General features: G+C 30.6%; 1 protein-coding gene across 1 annotated transcript in view; it reads right to left on the reverse strand.

Moving 5' to 3' along the window:
• Nucleotides 1–13,592, reverse strand: part of LOC143244556 (glycerol-3-phosphate phosphatase-like) — a 44,292-nt gene that overhangs the window by 3,061 nt on the left and 27,639 nt on the right. Inside the window, 2 exon segments of the mRNA XM_076489477.1 lie at nt 1,142–1,286; nt 2,024–2,174. Coding sequence (XP_076345592.1) covers nt 1,142–1,286; nt 2,024–2,174 — 296 coding nt within the window.

The following is a 13,592-nucleotide window of genomic DNA, read 5'->3' on the forward strand; positions in this document are numbered from 1 at the left end:
TTATACTGATGCTCCAGTGAAAAGGAGTTTCAAGAGCGACACTGATATTTATATGGTTTTGGCAAAAATACACTGACACATCTGTAGATGATAAAATGAAGTACATGTTTCTCCTGTATCAGTAGTTTAATTATTTGTAACAAGCTTTCAGCTGCTTTTCTACGACAATCTTCGAAATAAATGGCAGCCAGAAAAGGTAATTTGTTAGAGAGTAAAATATTGCTACAATAATGTTTCAACAATTACCAGTTGCTTAGTAATATGGCAAATATTTAAGTTAATACAATGTTTTCAAATCAGTCTTGCAACTATTAGTGTAACTGTAACTGACTTGTGTGCATATCTCATCATATTGTTTTCTCCAAAATTACATGATGTCTTATAATGAAAAAAAATCGGTAATTGTAAAAAGAATTGCAAAACTTGATATTAAGGTTTCTTCACTAACCTTACTGTTTTGAAAAAGAAAATTACATTCCACAGAGAAGTATGAAAGTTTAGAATATCCACATTTAAAGGTCTTAAGATTTCTACAGGCAGTGCAATAACCATGGCTTCAATCAGTAATTTGCAGCTGGATTAATAGGAAGCATCTAGTCATCAACTAAGTGTCGAGCTAATAAGAAATATTAATATCTGACTGGGAAATATAAATGTAAGTTCAGAAGCCAGCAACTAAATTACTAATAAATCTAGAAGAACAATTTCTAGGTTCAGACATACAAAGATGACAGCAATGAAAGTTTGAAGGTTTTTTGTTTTTTAAAATTTTGTAAAGTAAACGAGATGAACATGATATTAAGATGTTGATTCTGAAATATATATGAGTAAAAAATGGTTAAATATAATTACATTTTAGATTTTTTATTTAAATTTTGAAAGTTTGTTTATAGGAACTCACTGAATGATCTGAGTATCCATTAATTTGGAAAAAGGTTAAACGTGTCTGCTGTAAGTAGGTTTTTTAAAATTTTTTTCATGTTTCTTTTTAAACATATACCTCAACAGTGATCTTAAAATTTATGAAGCTGATTTCAGATACTTGACAAAAGAAAACCAGATCTACAAAAATCAACCTAATGTAATCAACAACTTGACCCACATGTATGTTACAAACCCCAAATTATGTAAAAATACTTACCGGTCTCCAATCATAATGGCTTTTGCTGGATCCAAATCTGGGAATTGATACTTAATGCAGTCATACATGAATTTTGCTGGTTTCCCAAGAATAATAGGAGCCCTTCCAGAAACGGTTTCTACTGCTCGAACAAAGGTTCCTGTTCCTGCAGAAATACAGTTCAACTTGAAACTCAGACTTCCAAGAACTGTGATTAGATTACTATATTTTAAAAAGCAATAAAGGGACATAAATTTATAGTAGATATTAACTTAAATAAATGAAAACAAGTACTCAACTATTACATGTAATAACTTAAGCCAAAAATTTAAAATGAAAATACAATACATTCATAGGTGGAATCATGACACAGAAACAAAGGTCAGAATATGAAAAAATGTAATAATATATAATGAAAAAAATTGATTTATACTAACAAAAAAGCAAGAAATACTTAGTAAGTGTCAATCTCACAAAACATCATTTATAAAAGAATAAATTAATTTTGCATTGATCGATTTTTAAATTGCCAACATAGATTTATGTAGATGTACCTTTCTTAAATATTTGCATTTACTTTACAATCAACATATGGCAAATTCAAGAATTAAGGACAGGCTAAAAATAACAAACTATACTTCTTGTCAGTTACTTTTAAACCTGTGTAAATGAAATTGGTTTTAAAGAGGTGTGCAAAACAAGCATGATCATAAACTTAGTGGCCAAAGATACTCCGAATGCAGTTGAGAACAAATAAACTAAGTGTTCTTCCCAGTGGAGTTCATCCAAATGTCAATGAAAGAACTACAGTAAATAAATGATATTAAAAATATTCATTAGACGTATAGGTATGATAGTTTTCAATGAAAATTTAGATGAAGCACAGTAAGGAAGTTTTCTAACCAGGAATAAGTAAATGCTTAATCTCTGTTGGGAACTTTTCATCAGTATTGGTGGCTATAAATAAACAATCAGGATTTTTGAGGTAACTGGCAGCTTTGACTAGCTTAGGATAGCTGACATGTTGATCAAAGCCCACAACCACAGCTCCTACCTGGCATACAAGGGAATAAATAAATAAAGTCACTCTTAGTTTTTTTTTTTAAACACCAAATCCAGTAAATATGAAGATTATTATAACTACATACAGAGAATAAAAACTGACCCTGCTTCCAGGTTCTCATAATGAATATACATGAAATTAATGTATGGATAGGTCACTGTTAATCTCAAGGTAAATACAGATATTAATGTTTGATTGTCAGCTTTTATTTTTTGTAACAAAACATATTTTGTTCAGAAGTTCCCACATTATGAATAATACATAATACAGACTCTTCTAAAATATACTAATACATACAGAAATGGGTTAAATAAATTAATAAAATTTTATTATGTTGCAAGATAGCAGTTTAAAAATATTTCATCCCATTATAGGACTTTTCATCATTTTATATACTGATACGATAGTTTTATAATCATAATCTCAACTCAGAAAGAAGTTAGATGAATGGAGAACACAGCATATATTTGATGTTTCTTTTTTTTTTGTTTTATAGAAGGGCCCAGCTACTAATTCAAATACAACTAAGGGTCAACTAATTCAGCTACAAACATGTGAATAAAATCTTTACTATTGTAAACAAGCACTACTTCTGAATTTAAATATGTATAATAACTTCATTTAAGGTATGCAGTTCCATGTGTCTTTGAAGTAGATAACATCATTTTCAGGTGTTAGGTATTAACCCGTTTGACTTTCTCCTTTTTATTCATTATTTTCTGCAAACATTTGATTAAGTGTTTTCTAATCTAATTTCAAGATTTTGTTTTATTTTAATTTTCTGAAACAATGTGATTAAAAAAATTAAGTGAGTGCCACGTACATGTGAATCCAGGAATCGTTTCGTATACATGTCTGTATAAGTATAGTGGTGGATGTAATGTTGTGTTAATTGCTTGTGTTTCAACTTGGGGCATTGGTTGTTTTCTTGTTTTGGATGTAATGTTGTGTTAATTGCTTGTGTTTCAACTTGGGGCATTGGTTGTTTTCTTATTTTTGTTTTCTGTGGAAAGTATCATAAGTATCCTGGCTAGGTCTTCTAAACATGTTTTAATTTCTAAGGTTGGAATGTACCTAGGTGCTATTGTAAAGTTGAGTCCTTTGTCAAGTAGATGTATCTCGTCTATGTTTAATTGATACATATGTGATATAGACGTATTTATGGCAAAGGGACAAAATTTCAAACTGGCAAAAATACTACCTAATGTGAAGACTAAATTATTCAAACTTTACATTAACTACATGTATACAGTTGCCATAGCTACGAAAGGCAACTAAAGATATGTCAGTTTTAAGTAGTAATGGTCTGGAATATAGAGCACTTAAAAAATTACTGTAATGTTACCAGAGAGTTAATCTGTTAATTAGCAGTGGTAATTCTAATGAATGTACAGAGAAAAATTAGAGATTCTTGAGCTGTAACAATACAAATATTTGATTTAAGATCTTTACATTAGTTTCCTTACAGATAAAATACAAATTGTCTCTCATCAACATTTTCCGGGTTTTTGATGATTTCGATAAACTACTGTTTTGTGTCAGTAAACAAAACGTTCTATGTATTCTTAAGACTCTTTGTTAACCTGATTTTGACCTAAGAAAGTCAAAACGTTGTTCTGTACTTTATTTTAATTAAAGTTTTAATACCCATACCAGTCATCTTGGGAATACATTTGTACTTCGAGTTTCTCCTTATCACGAAAACTTCTATGACAACATCACTCATGCAACAAGTAAGAATTACATTATAAAACTAAAGTATTAGAAAAATCAAACTGAGTAATATTTACCATATAATACAGAAACACAATTAATTTTATCAGACTTTGGAAGGTTTTCTGATTAATCTCATAATGTAATATTTAAACTATTCTGTGTTCCATGATGATGAGAAAACCTACTTGTAGAGAAAAATATATATGTAAAATGGCTGGTATGGATTGATAAAACACTATGTAGAGGAGCGAACAATGTTTCGATTTTCTTCAGTCATTGTCAGGTTCACAAAGAAAGAAAGAGGTAACCAACCAATAGCTGACCACATGTTTGAAGGTGGTTGTGTAATTGAGTGTAGGAATGTAGAGGGCGTGATTAGATGTTTGATTATATTTATTAATATAGGTATAAAGGTGTTACTTTGTTTTGGTTTATTTTGGGCTTGACTTGTTGTATAAGTAAGGCTTCTTTAATTTTGCATTTGTTTATGTTTGTTTCTTTATTTAGTATTTGAGTGTTTTCTATGATTATGCTGTTTATTTGACTTGCAGTGTTTGAAAATGTGTGAAGGTGACTTTTTATGTTCTTTGAATCTGGTTTCCATTTTTCTACTTGTTTCTCCAATATAGAAGTCGTGGCAGTTATCACATTGTATTTTATAAATAATGTTGGTGTGGTGTTTGTCAGTGTACTTTTTACATAGTATATACTTTAGTTTTGTACCTGATTTTTGAATAAACTTGGTATTAACTGGAATGTCATATTTTGTTACTAGTTTTTGCCAAATGTTGGTTATTTGTCTGCTGATGTCAGAAATATATGGTATACAGCAGTATATGGTTTTGTGATTTTTTGATTTGTGAGATTTATTTACTTTTGTTGGTTGATTTTGCTTTCTGTTTAGGTGTGTGCGTATAATGTTTTCTAAGGTTTGTGGAGGAAACTTATTGATGTTAATGAAGTATTGTTTTATTTTGTCTAATTCATAGTTAATTTTATCTGGTGAGCATAGTTTTATGGCTGTGTTTATTTGGTTTCTTAGTATGTTGAGTTTTTGTTTTGTTTCATGTGCTGAGTCCCAAGGAATATATAGTCTGGTATGGGTGATTTTCCGGTGGATTTCCATTTTAAATTGTGTATTGGTTCTTGTAATTTTGAGGTTAAGAAATGATATTTGATTGCTTTCTTCCTGTTCACATGTGAAGTTAATGTTGGGATATATAGAGTTAATGTGATTAAAAAATTAAATGAGTGCTACGCACATGTGAATCCAGCAATCGTGTCATCTACATGTCTGTATAAGTATAGTGGTGGATGTCATGTTGTGTTAATTGCTTGTGTTTCAACTTGGGGCATAAAAATATTGGTAGAACTGGTGATACTGGGTTGCCCATGCCCATTTGTTTGTATATAGTTGTGGTTGTCAAACATGAAGTTTGTCTACATCGTGGTGAATTCTGTGAGGGTGGCTGGGAATGTCTATTGATGGGTTGGGGACTCAGATATAGAGTTCTAAAGCTATCTTGTAGGATTCAGCAGTTGGGACTTCTGTATGGAGGGATATAATATCGTAACTGGCCATTAAGGCTTTATGATTAAGATTAGACTTGAAATTAAAAGAGTCTTTGATGAATAAGCTGGCTGATGTTACATATTTGGAGAATGCCCATGCTATGTATTTACCATGATTGTAATTAAATGATTCATATGTGGACATTATTGGTCATAATGGACAATCTGGTTTATGAGGTTTGGGGATGCCGTATATTTGTGGTGTGCGTGAGTTTATTCCTAGGTAGGAATAAAGTGTTTGTGAAATTGTGTTGATGATTTTGTGAGAAAATTCTTTGAAAATATCATTTAAGATGTTGTCTTTAAGAGTTTCTGGAAAATATAAATTTTTAATCTTTTCTGGGAAGTTTGGCTGTTGAATGTCAATAAAACTTTTGAAGTTTTTTTCTTTCTTTTGGTTGTTTTCTTGTTTTTGTTTTCTGTTGAAAGTATCACAAGTATCCTGGCCAGGTCTTCTAAACATGTTTTGATTTCTAAGGTTGGAATGTACCTAGGTGCTATTGCAAAGTTGAGTCCTTTGTTAAGTAGATGTATCTCATCTATGTTTAATTGTCGGTTGGATCTGTTAATTATGAGGTTAGTCAACGGTTTATTGTGTTGGTGTCAAGTAGAAAAATTGAAACCAGATTCAAAGAACACAAAAAATCACCTTCACATGTTTTCAAACACTGCAAATAAAATAAACACAACATAACCATAAAAACACCCAAATACTAAATAAAGAAACAAACATAAACAAACGCAAGATTAAAGAAGCCTTACTTATAGAACAATTCGAGCCCAAAATAAACCAATACAAAGGAACATTATTATACCTATATTAATATATATAATCAAACATCTAAGCACGCCCTCTACATTTCTACACTCAATTACACAACCCCCTTCAAACATGTAATCAGCTACCAGTCAGTAACCCTTTCTTTCTTTGTGAACCTGATGATGACTGAAGAAGGTCAAAACGTTGTTCACTCCTCTACATAGAATTTTCTCAACCCATACCAGCCATTTTTACATATATATTCTGGGTTCCAAAACTATACAAGACACTACAGTGATAGTTTAGCTCTGAAGTTAAAAACTAAGAATTAGTTATTTCAAATAGTAGATGTATTACAGAAGATGTACTAAAATACTGTAAAAATAACAAAGAGAGAACCAGCATTAACCTGGTCATTACCATTAGTAACTCCATTGAATCTAAAAGTAAAATTAAAGGCTCTTAGGCTAAAAGAATAGAAGCTTTTGATTTCACCATAAGCTTCCTATTAAAACATAAAATAATTTCATTAAAAGTTAAGACTTTAATGATTCTGGTAATTAATACCTTGTATCAGTTAATGCAGAATTTTCTATGACAATGACCAATATTTCCCATTAAACATGATTTTGCAAGCAAAAGCTAAAGAGAAACTAGCTATATAGAAGTTCTGTACTTAGTACAACTTTATATCACTAGTTTAATTACAGTTAGTACAACTTTATATCACTAGTTTAATTACAGTTAGTACAACTTTATATCACTAGTTTAATTACAGTTAGTACAACTTTATATCACTAGTTTAATTACAGTTAGTACAACTTTATATCACTCGTTTAATTACAGTAATTTTTGCAGTTACTTTTATGACATATTTATAAATGTTGTAACTTTCCTAAGTCTTTTTATTACTATTGGACTTTCTAGACACTTATCACTTTACATTCTTATTTTTACAGAATATATAACTTTTACTTTTACTTATTCAATGTGTTTTTTTGCAAAGTTACAGAGATTAAAAGTAGAATATATTGTTAACCACATTTAACATAGAATATATTCATTACAGAACCAATATTCTATTTATTGTATGATTCAGGTATTAACTTAATTTTTTATTAATTTGCATCTTCATACACATTAGTCTTTGGCTGTACTACTGGTGAAGTCCTGCTACTTGACTCCACACATGAACAACAGCATGTGTCACAGTAATTTGTCTCACATGATACTCTTCTCTTAAGCATTAGAGATGTTTAATGGGTTTTTACTGGCCAAGAAACGTTTTTAGAAAAAAGCTGTGGAAGGTTCAGCATATATGCAGTTTATATTTATGCTACATTGTTCAACAAAAGTTAAATATGTGTCAATATTTTAGTGAATAAACTAGTAAATGTGTGTGTTTCACAATTAAAGTACATTCTGAAATTTCTTTAGTATTACTTTCATTGACTGTATTGACTAGAATATGTAACATACTTTATTAATTTTGAATTTTATTTTTCATTACTATATTTTTATTATATTTAGGACTAATCTAAAACTCCTAAGTCAAATAAGCCTTGTAGGATATTATTAGAATTGTAGCCAAAATTAGAGTTAACAACAACAGTACCAAACTGATAAAGCAGTGCATTCTAATATTTACAACAAGTACATTGCATTAACTATGTTCACCACCAGGTTGATATTTTCAGTTCTGCTCAGAGTAGAATTTAATATTACTTAGCAATTTTAAAACTGAATATAAAGTACATTCTTTTTGTATAAAATATTATTCAGATTTATTTGCATGCCATTTAACAGCATTGGAGTCCACATAATTAATTACATTATTTTTAGCAATCTTAACAGAAAGTTTAGGAACAACAAGAGATCTATTCATCCATCAAGGATGTCCCATCACCTGAACTATCAAAAAAACATCTAAGACAGCCCTTATTATTCATATAGTTATCAAGTTTTCTCTTAAAATTACTTAAATTCACTGCCTCCACAACATCTGAAGGGAACCAGTTCCATAGGCTAAAAATCCTGTTGCAAAAATAAAACTGTCTTAGCTGGAGATGGCTCCCACCCTGCCAAAGTTTATATTAGTATTCCCTGCTGCTACAATTCTCATTATTAAATACAAAAAAGGATGATGTATCAACTCTATCGATTCCCTTTATAATCTTAAATATCTTAATCAGATCTCCTATAACTCCTCTTGTTTAAGGAAAACACAATTTCAGATAACCTCTCCATATATGACAACCCCTCAATCCTAGGCATGATTCTAATAGCCCTCCTCTGAACCCTTTCTAACAATACAAGAAGAGCCCTAAACTAAACTAAATAATCCAAATATAGCCTAACTCACAACATGTGCAATAAAATTTGTATTTAGTTTTTCTGTAGATAGAACCTAAAATCTTATTTGACTTACCAATAACAACAGCACATTGCTTGGATGGCTTAAGAGACTGATCAATCACTACATCAAGATATCTTTATTTCATAACATTTTACGGTTATTCAAATTATGATAACCCACAGACAATGTCTTGCATATATCATAATTAAAACACATCTGCAATTTATTTGCCCAATGTACTAAATGATTCAAATCCTCGTGTAGATCAGCAGCACTCTCTTTACAGCCAGCAACACTCAAGACCTTCATATCATCAGCGAATTTAAGTAATTTACTGACCATTCACTCACATGTATCATTGATGTGAATCAAAAAAGAGCAACTGTCTCAAAATTGAACCCTGAGGTACCCCACTTGTCACATTAATCCATTGTGGCTGAGCTCCATTCATAACAACTCTCTACCTTCTACCATCCAACCACTCTTTTGTTCATCTATACAGTTAGCTAACTTATTCCTCATACCTAGAGAAATATATTTTTACAAGTTTTTTTTATTTGGCATCTTGTCAAATGCTTGTTGAAGTTCAAGATACACCAAATCTACACTCTTACCCTCATCTATATAAACAGTAACCTCTTCAAAGAACATCAAAATATTTGTAGGCAAGATTTTCCCTTAGTGAAACCATGTTGACTATACAGTAAAATTCTAAGCCTTTTTAAATCAATTTGAAAAAAAAATAAGACTTTCAAAAACTTTTTCCACAATTGAGGTAAGACTGATACGTATATTATCAATGGTACAGTTTTTATCATTTCTCTTGAAAACAGGTGTTATAATAGCTAACTCCAAATCCTTTGGCACCTGTCTGCTATTTAAGGATTTACTGAAAATAGTAGAAAGTTCTGACACATACAATCCTCAATATCCCTCAAAACCCTTGAGGAAATATTTTCTGGCCCAAGAGCCTTATCATTCTTTAAACTTTCCAATTTTTTATTAACAAGCTCAAAATTAATGTGATTGTCTATAAATTGTTCAAAATGAGGAATGCTATTTACATCTTCATAAGCAAATCCTGAAGAAAAAGCAGAATTTAATAACCTTGCCATATCCTAACGATCAGATGTAAGCCTTTCTGTATCATCCATCAAAAATCCTGCTGCCATCCTGACATTTTGTTTTCCTATAATGTATTTAACCTGTTCAGTGCCATACACGAGATCACTTGTCCAAGCAGATCGGTAACACAGTGCCACGGACGAGTTAATTCGTTCTCAATAATACCTAACTTCAACGCTAGATGGCAGCATCATACACGCATTTGACCTACTTACAAATTGTTTCACCTTCGCTCCAAAATGGCATCACGAAAAAAGTTTCAAAATGATGAAGCATTAGAGTTGTATTTTGAACTTGGTTCGGTGTTGTCGTAGCAGCTGAAATACTTGACAGTCAACAGGTTAAAGAAATCCCTTCTGTAAATTTTACATTCTCAAACAATATTTTCTCATACATCCTTTCTGATGTCCTAACTTCCTGTGTGACCAACTGACTTGATCTTCTATAATATTCTAAGTCTTTCATCATACCAGTTAAATTTCTTGCATTTATAATGCTTTTCATTAATTTTATCCTTTGTAAGCCAGCCTGCCTTTTACTTACAGACACCGTTTTTCTTTGTATGCAAAATATGTTTATCTTGAATATTTAGAAATATATCTTTTAAGAATTGTCCATATTTGATCAGTGTCTCCTAATAATTCAGTTGCCTAGTTCACAATAGATAATTCTTGTCACATCTCTTCAAAATTTGCTATTTTGAAAATTTGTAACCAAAATTGTATTCCTGATCTCCATTTCTATATTAGAAATTAACACTAAATTCAAAATAGCATGGTTTCTTGTAGGTAACTTGATCAGTTTGTGAAATTAACAATCTGGAAGTTTCCAAGGTCTGTTCTGACTAGCATTTCTCAATCTATATGCCTGAAATAAAAACCATTTAACACCACTGTATAGTTTCTCATTCATTTCATCAGTATTATTTGATGTTCTGTGATAAATTACTACTAAAAACCTTTTCTGTTCATATAGACTAACAAATACTTAAACGGATCCAATCTCCTTGCTGTTATCTTTAATATCATCGACTTCAATAGGATGTAACTTGCATGTTACATATAGTCACTTCTCCCTTCTCTCTAGTGTTATATCACAATTAAATAACCTATAACTCTGTGTTTAAAAGATATTTCTGTCATCAAGATCACCTAGCCATGTTTCAGTTGTTCCCATTACATCAAACTCTTCTATTCACACTAATACTATTGTTGTTCTACAGTCATCTGTTTTATACTAAATACTTCTATTATTACAACAGTCACAATTAAACCTACCCTTAGAAGTAATTCTTACACCATTTCATACATTAAACTTTTCTCAACATTTATTTTAGTTTATCCTGCTCTACTACTGTCTAGTCCTAGTTTAAAACTTTCTTTACAGCTGAGGTAATAGTCCTTACAAACAAACCAGCACCTACCCAACTTAAATGTAAACCATCCATTCCAAAAAGCTCTCTTCTTCCATTAAACTAATTCCACAAATCCAACAGCCAACTTGTTCATCCTTATGTATTAACCTAACCCTAGCATACAGCCCTAGTGACCCACTGATAAAATCATCCACACAACTAATTTTCAGCAGTATCCGTGACACAATTTAATTAAGTTACTATCCTCTTCTCTAAATGCCTTCATCAATCCCTTGTATTCATTAATTAGCTCTTCTGACCTACGTTTTCCTGCATCATTAGCCTTAAACAAACAACAAAACTGCATCACTGTTTGCCCCCTTTTACTATGCCTCTTGCTTTGTTACTTATATCCTCCACTCATGCCCCTGGGAAACATAATCTGTTTCTTTTCTTCCTGTTTATCCCACACACTATCCACATTCAAAGATTACCTAGAAATATAAGTTTATCATTCATATCCTTCTTTGTTCCTTTTGTTTTCATTCCTTCTAATAGCTCCTCATCTACACAAGTCAAGGACTGAAAGTTTTGCTCCATAGAACATTACAAAAAAATGAGTTTTGCTCAATAGAACATTACAAAAAAATGAAAGTTTTGCTCCATAGAACATTACAAAAAAATGAAAGTTTTGCTCAATAGAACATTACAAAAAAATGAAAGTTTTGCTCCATAGAACATTACAAAAAAATGAGTTTTGCTCAATAGAACATTACAAAAAAATGAAAGTTTTGCTCAATAGAACATTACAAAAAAATGAAAGTTTTGCTCCATAGAACATTACAAAAAAATGAGTTTTGCTCAATAGAACATTACAAAAAAAAAGTTTTGTCCATAGAACATGAAAGTTTTGTCCATAGAACATTACAAAAAAATGAAAGTTTTGCTCAATAGAATATTACAAAAAAATGAAAGTTTTGCTCAATAGAACATTACAAAAAAATGAAAGTTTTGCTCCATAGAACATTACAAAAAAATGAAAGTTTTGCTCCATAGAACATTACAAAAAAATGAAAGTTTTGCTCAATAGAACATTACAAAAAAATGAAAGTTTTGCTCCATAGAACATTACAAAAAATGAAAGTTTTGTCCATAGAACATTACAAAAAAAGAAAGTTTTGTCAATAGAACATTACATTAAAAAAAATGAAAGTTTTGCTCCATAGAACATTACAAAAAATGAAAGTTTTGCTCAATAGAACATTACAAAAAAATGAAAGTTTTGCTCCATAGAACATTACAAAAAAATGAAAGTTTGTCCATAGAACATTACAAAAAAATGAAAGTTTTGCTCATAGAACATTACAAAAAAAAAATGAAAGTTTTGCTCCATAGAACATTACAAAAAATGAAAGTTTTGCTTCATAGAACATTACAAAAAAATGAAAGTTTTGCTCAATAGAACATTACAAAAAAATGAAAGTTTTGCTCCATAGAACATTACAAAAAAATGAAAGTTTTGCTCCATAGAACATTACAAAAAAATGAAAGTTTTGCTCAATAGAACATTACAAAAAAATGAAAGTTTTGCTCAATAGAACATTACAAAAAATGAAAGTTTTGCTCCATAGATCATGCTCATTACAAAAAAATGAAAGTTTTGCTCCATAGAACATGCTCATTACAAAAAAAATGTCTTTTTAGCCCTAATAATATTGTTTATCACTTCCTGAAACTCACTGTTAGCTGATGTATCTCTTCCATGTAAAAATTACATTCTTTTAAAAATCCTTTTATCATTTACAACAGTTTAAGCTTCTCTTTAACTGTGATGTTTTCTGTTACAATATTCAGTCAAAAAAAAACTAACCAAAAAATTTTAGTAGAACTGCAGAGAAAACCCCTACAGCACTGATGATTTAAGTTTTGTATGACTTGTGTGTTATTAAGTAACAAAGTCATGGATCTATAAGTTTGTTTGTTTGTGCATAAACAGTTTTGGAAAAGTATATTTAAAAATCTGGTTGGATCTGTACTAAACTTACTGGTAACTCTAAGGTTCAGGGAATTATACCACCCACACACAAACAAAATCACTAGTTCTGTGAAATTAACCCAGATGACATATATCCAAAATAAGCATTGATGAACCACTATAAATCCTCAGTTGTGTTTGAGGAATGAATGTGTAGCTGGTCTCATCATTCTGTTTAGTTTTAATATTTGGCCCTGATATCAAAGTTTTGAAAGCATTGCTAGGTCTAGTTTCTCTCACCAGATAAGGTGATCAGTTTGTTATTTTTTATTATACCATTTAACCTTAGGTTTTTGTTGGACATTACACTTTGGAATAGGTTTAACCTCATAGCCATCGAGATGCTTCATATAGTCATCAGGTATCAGGTTTGTTCAGAACTATGTACCTAATCTCTTATACAAAGTCCAGGCAGGTAATTTAATTGTTTTATTTACTATAAATATACAACACTGCCTTTCAATTTATAAACATTATGCATTAAAATAATA

This window comes from Tachypleus tridentatus, chromosome 1 (genome assembly GCF_004210375.1).
Source record: "Tachypleus tridentatus isolate NWPU-2018 chromosome 1, ASM421037v1, whole genome shotgun sequence".
Lineage (NCBI taxonomy): Eukaryota > Metazoa > Arthropoda > Merostomata > Xiphosura > Limulidae > Tachypleus > Tachypleus tridentatus.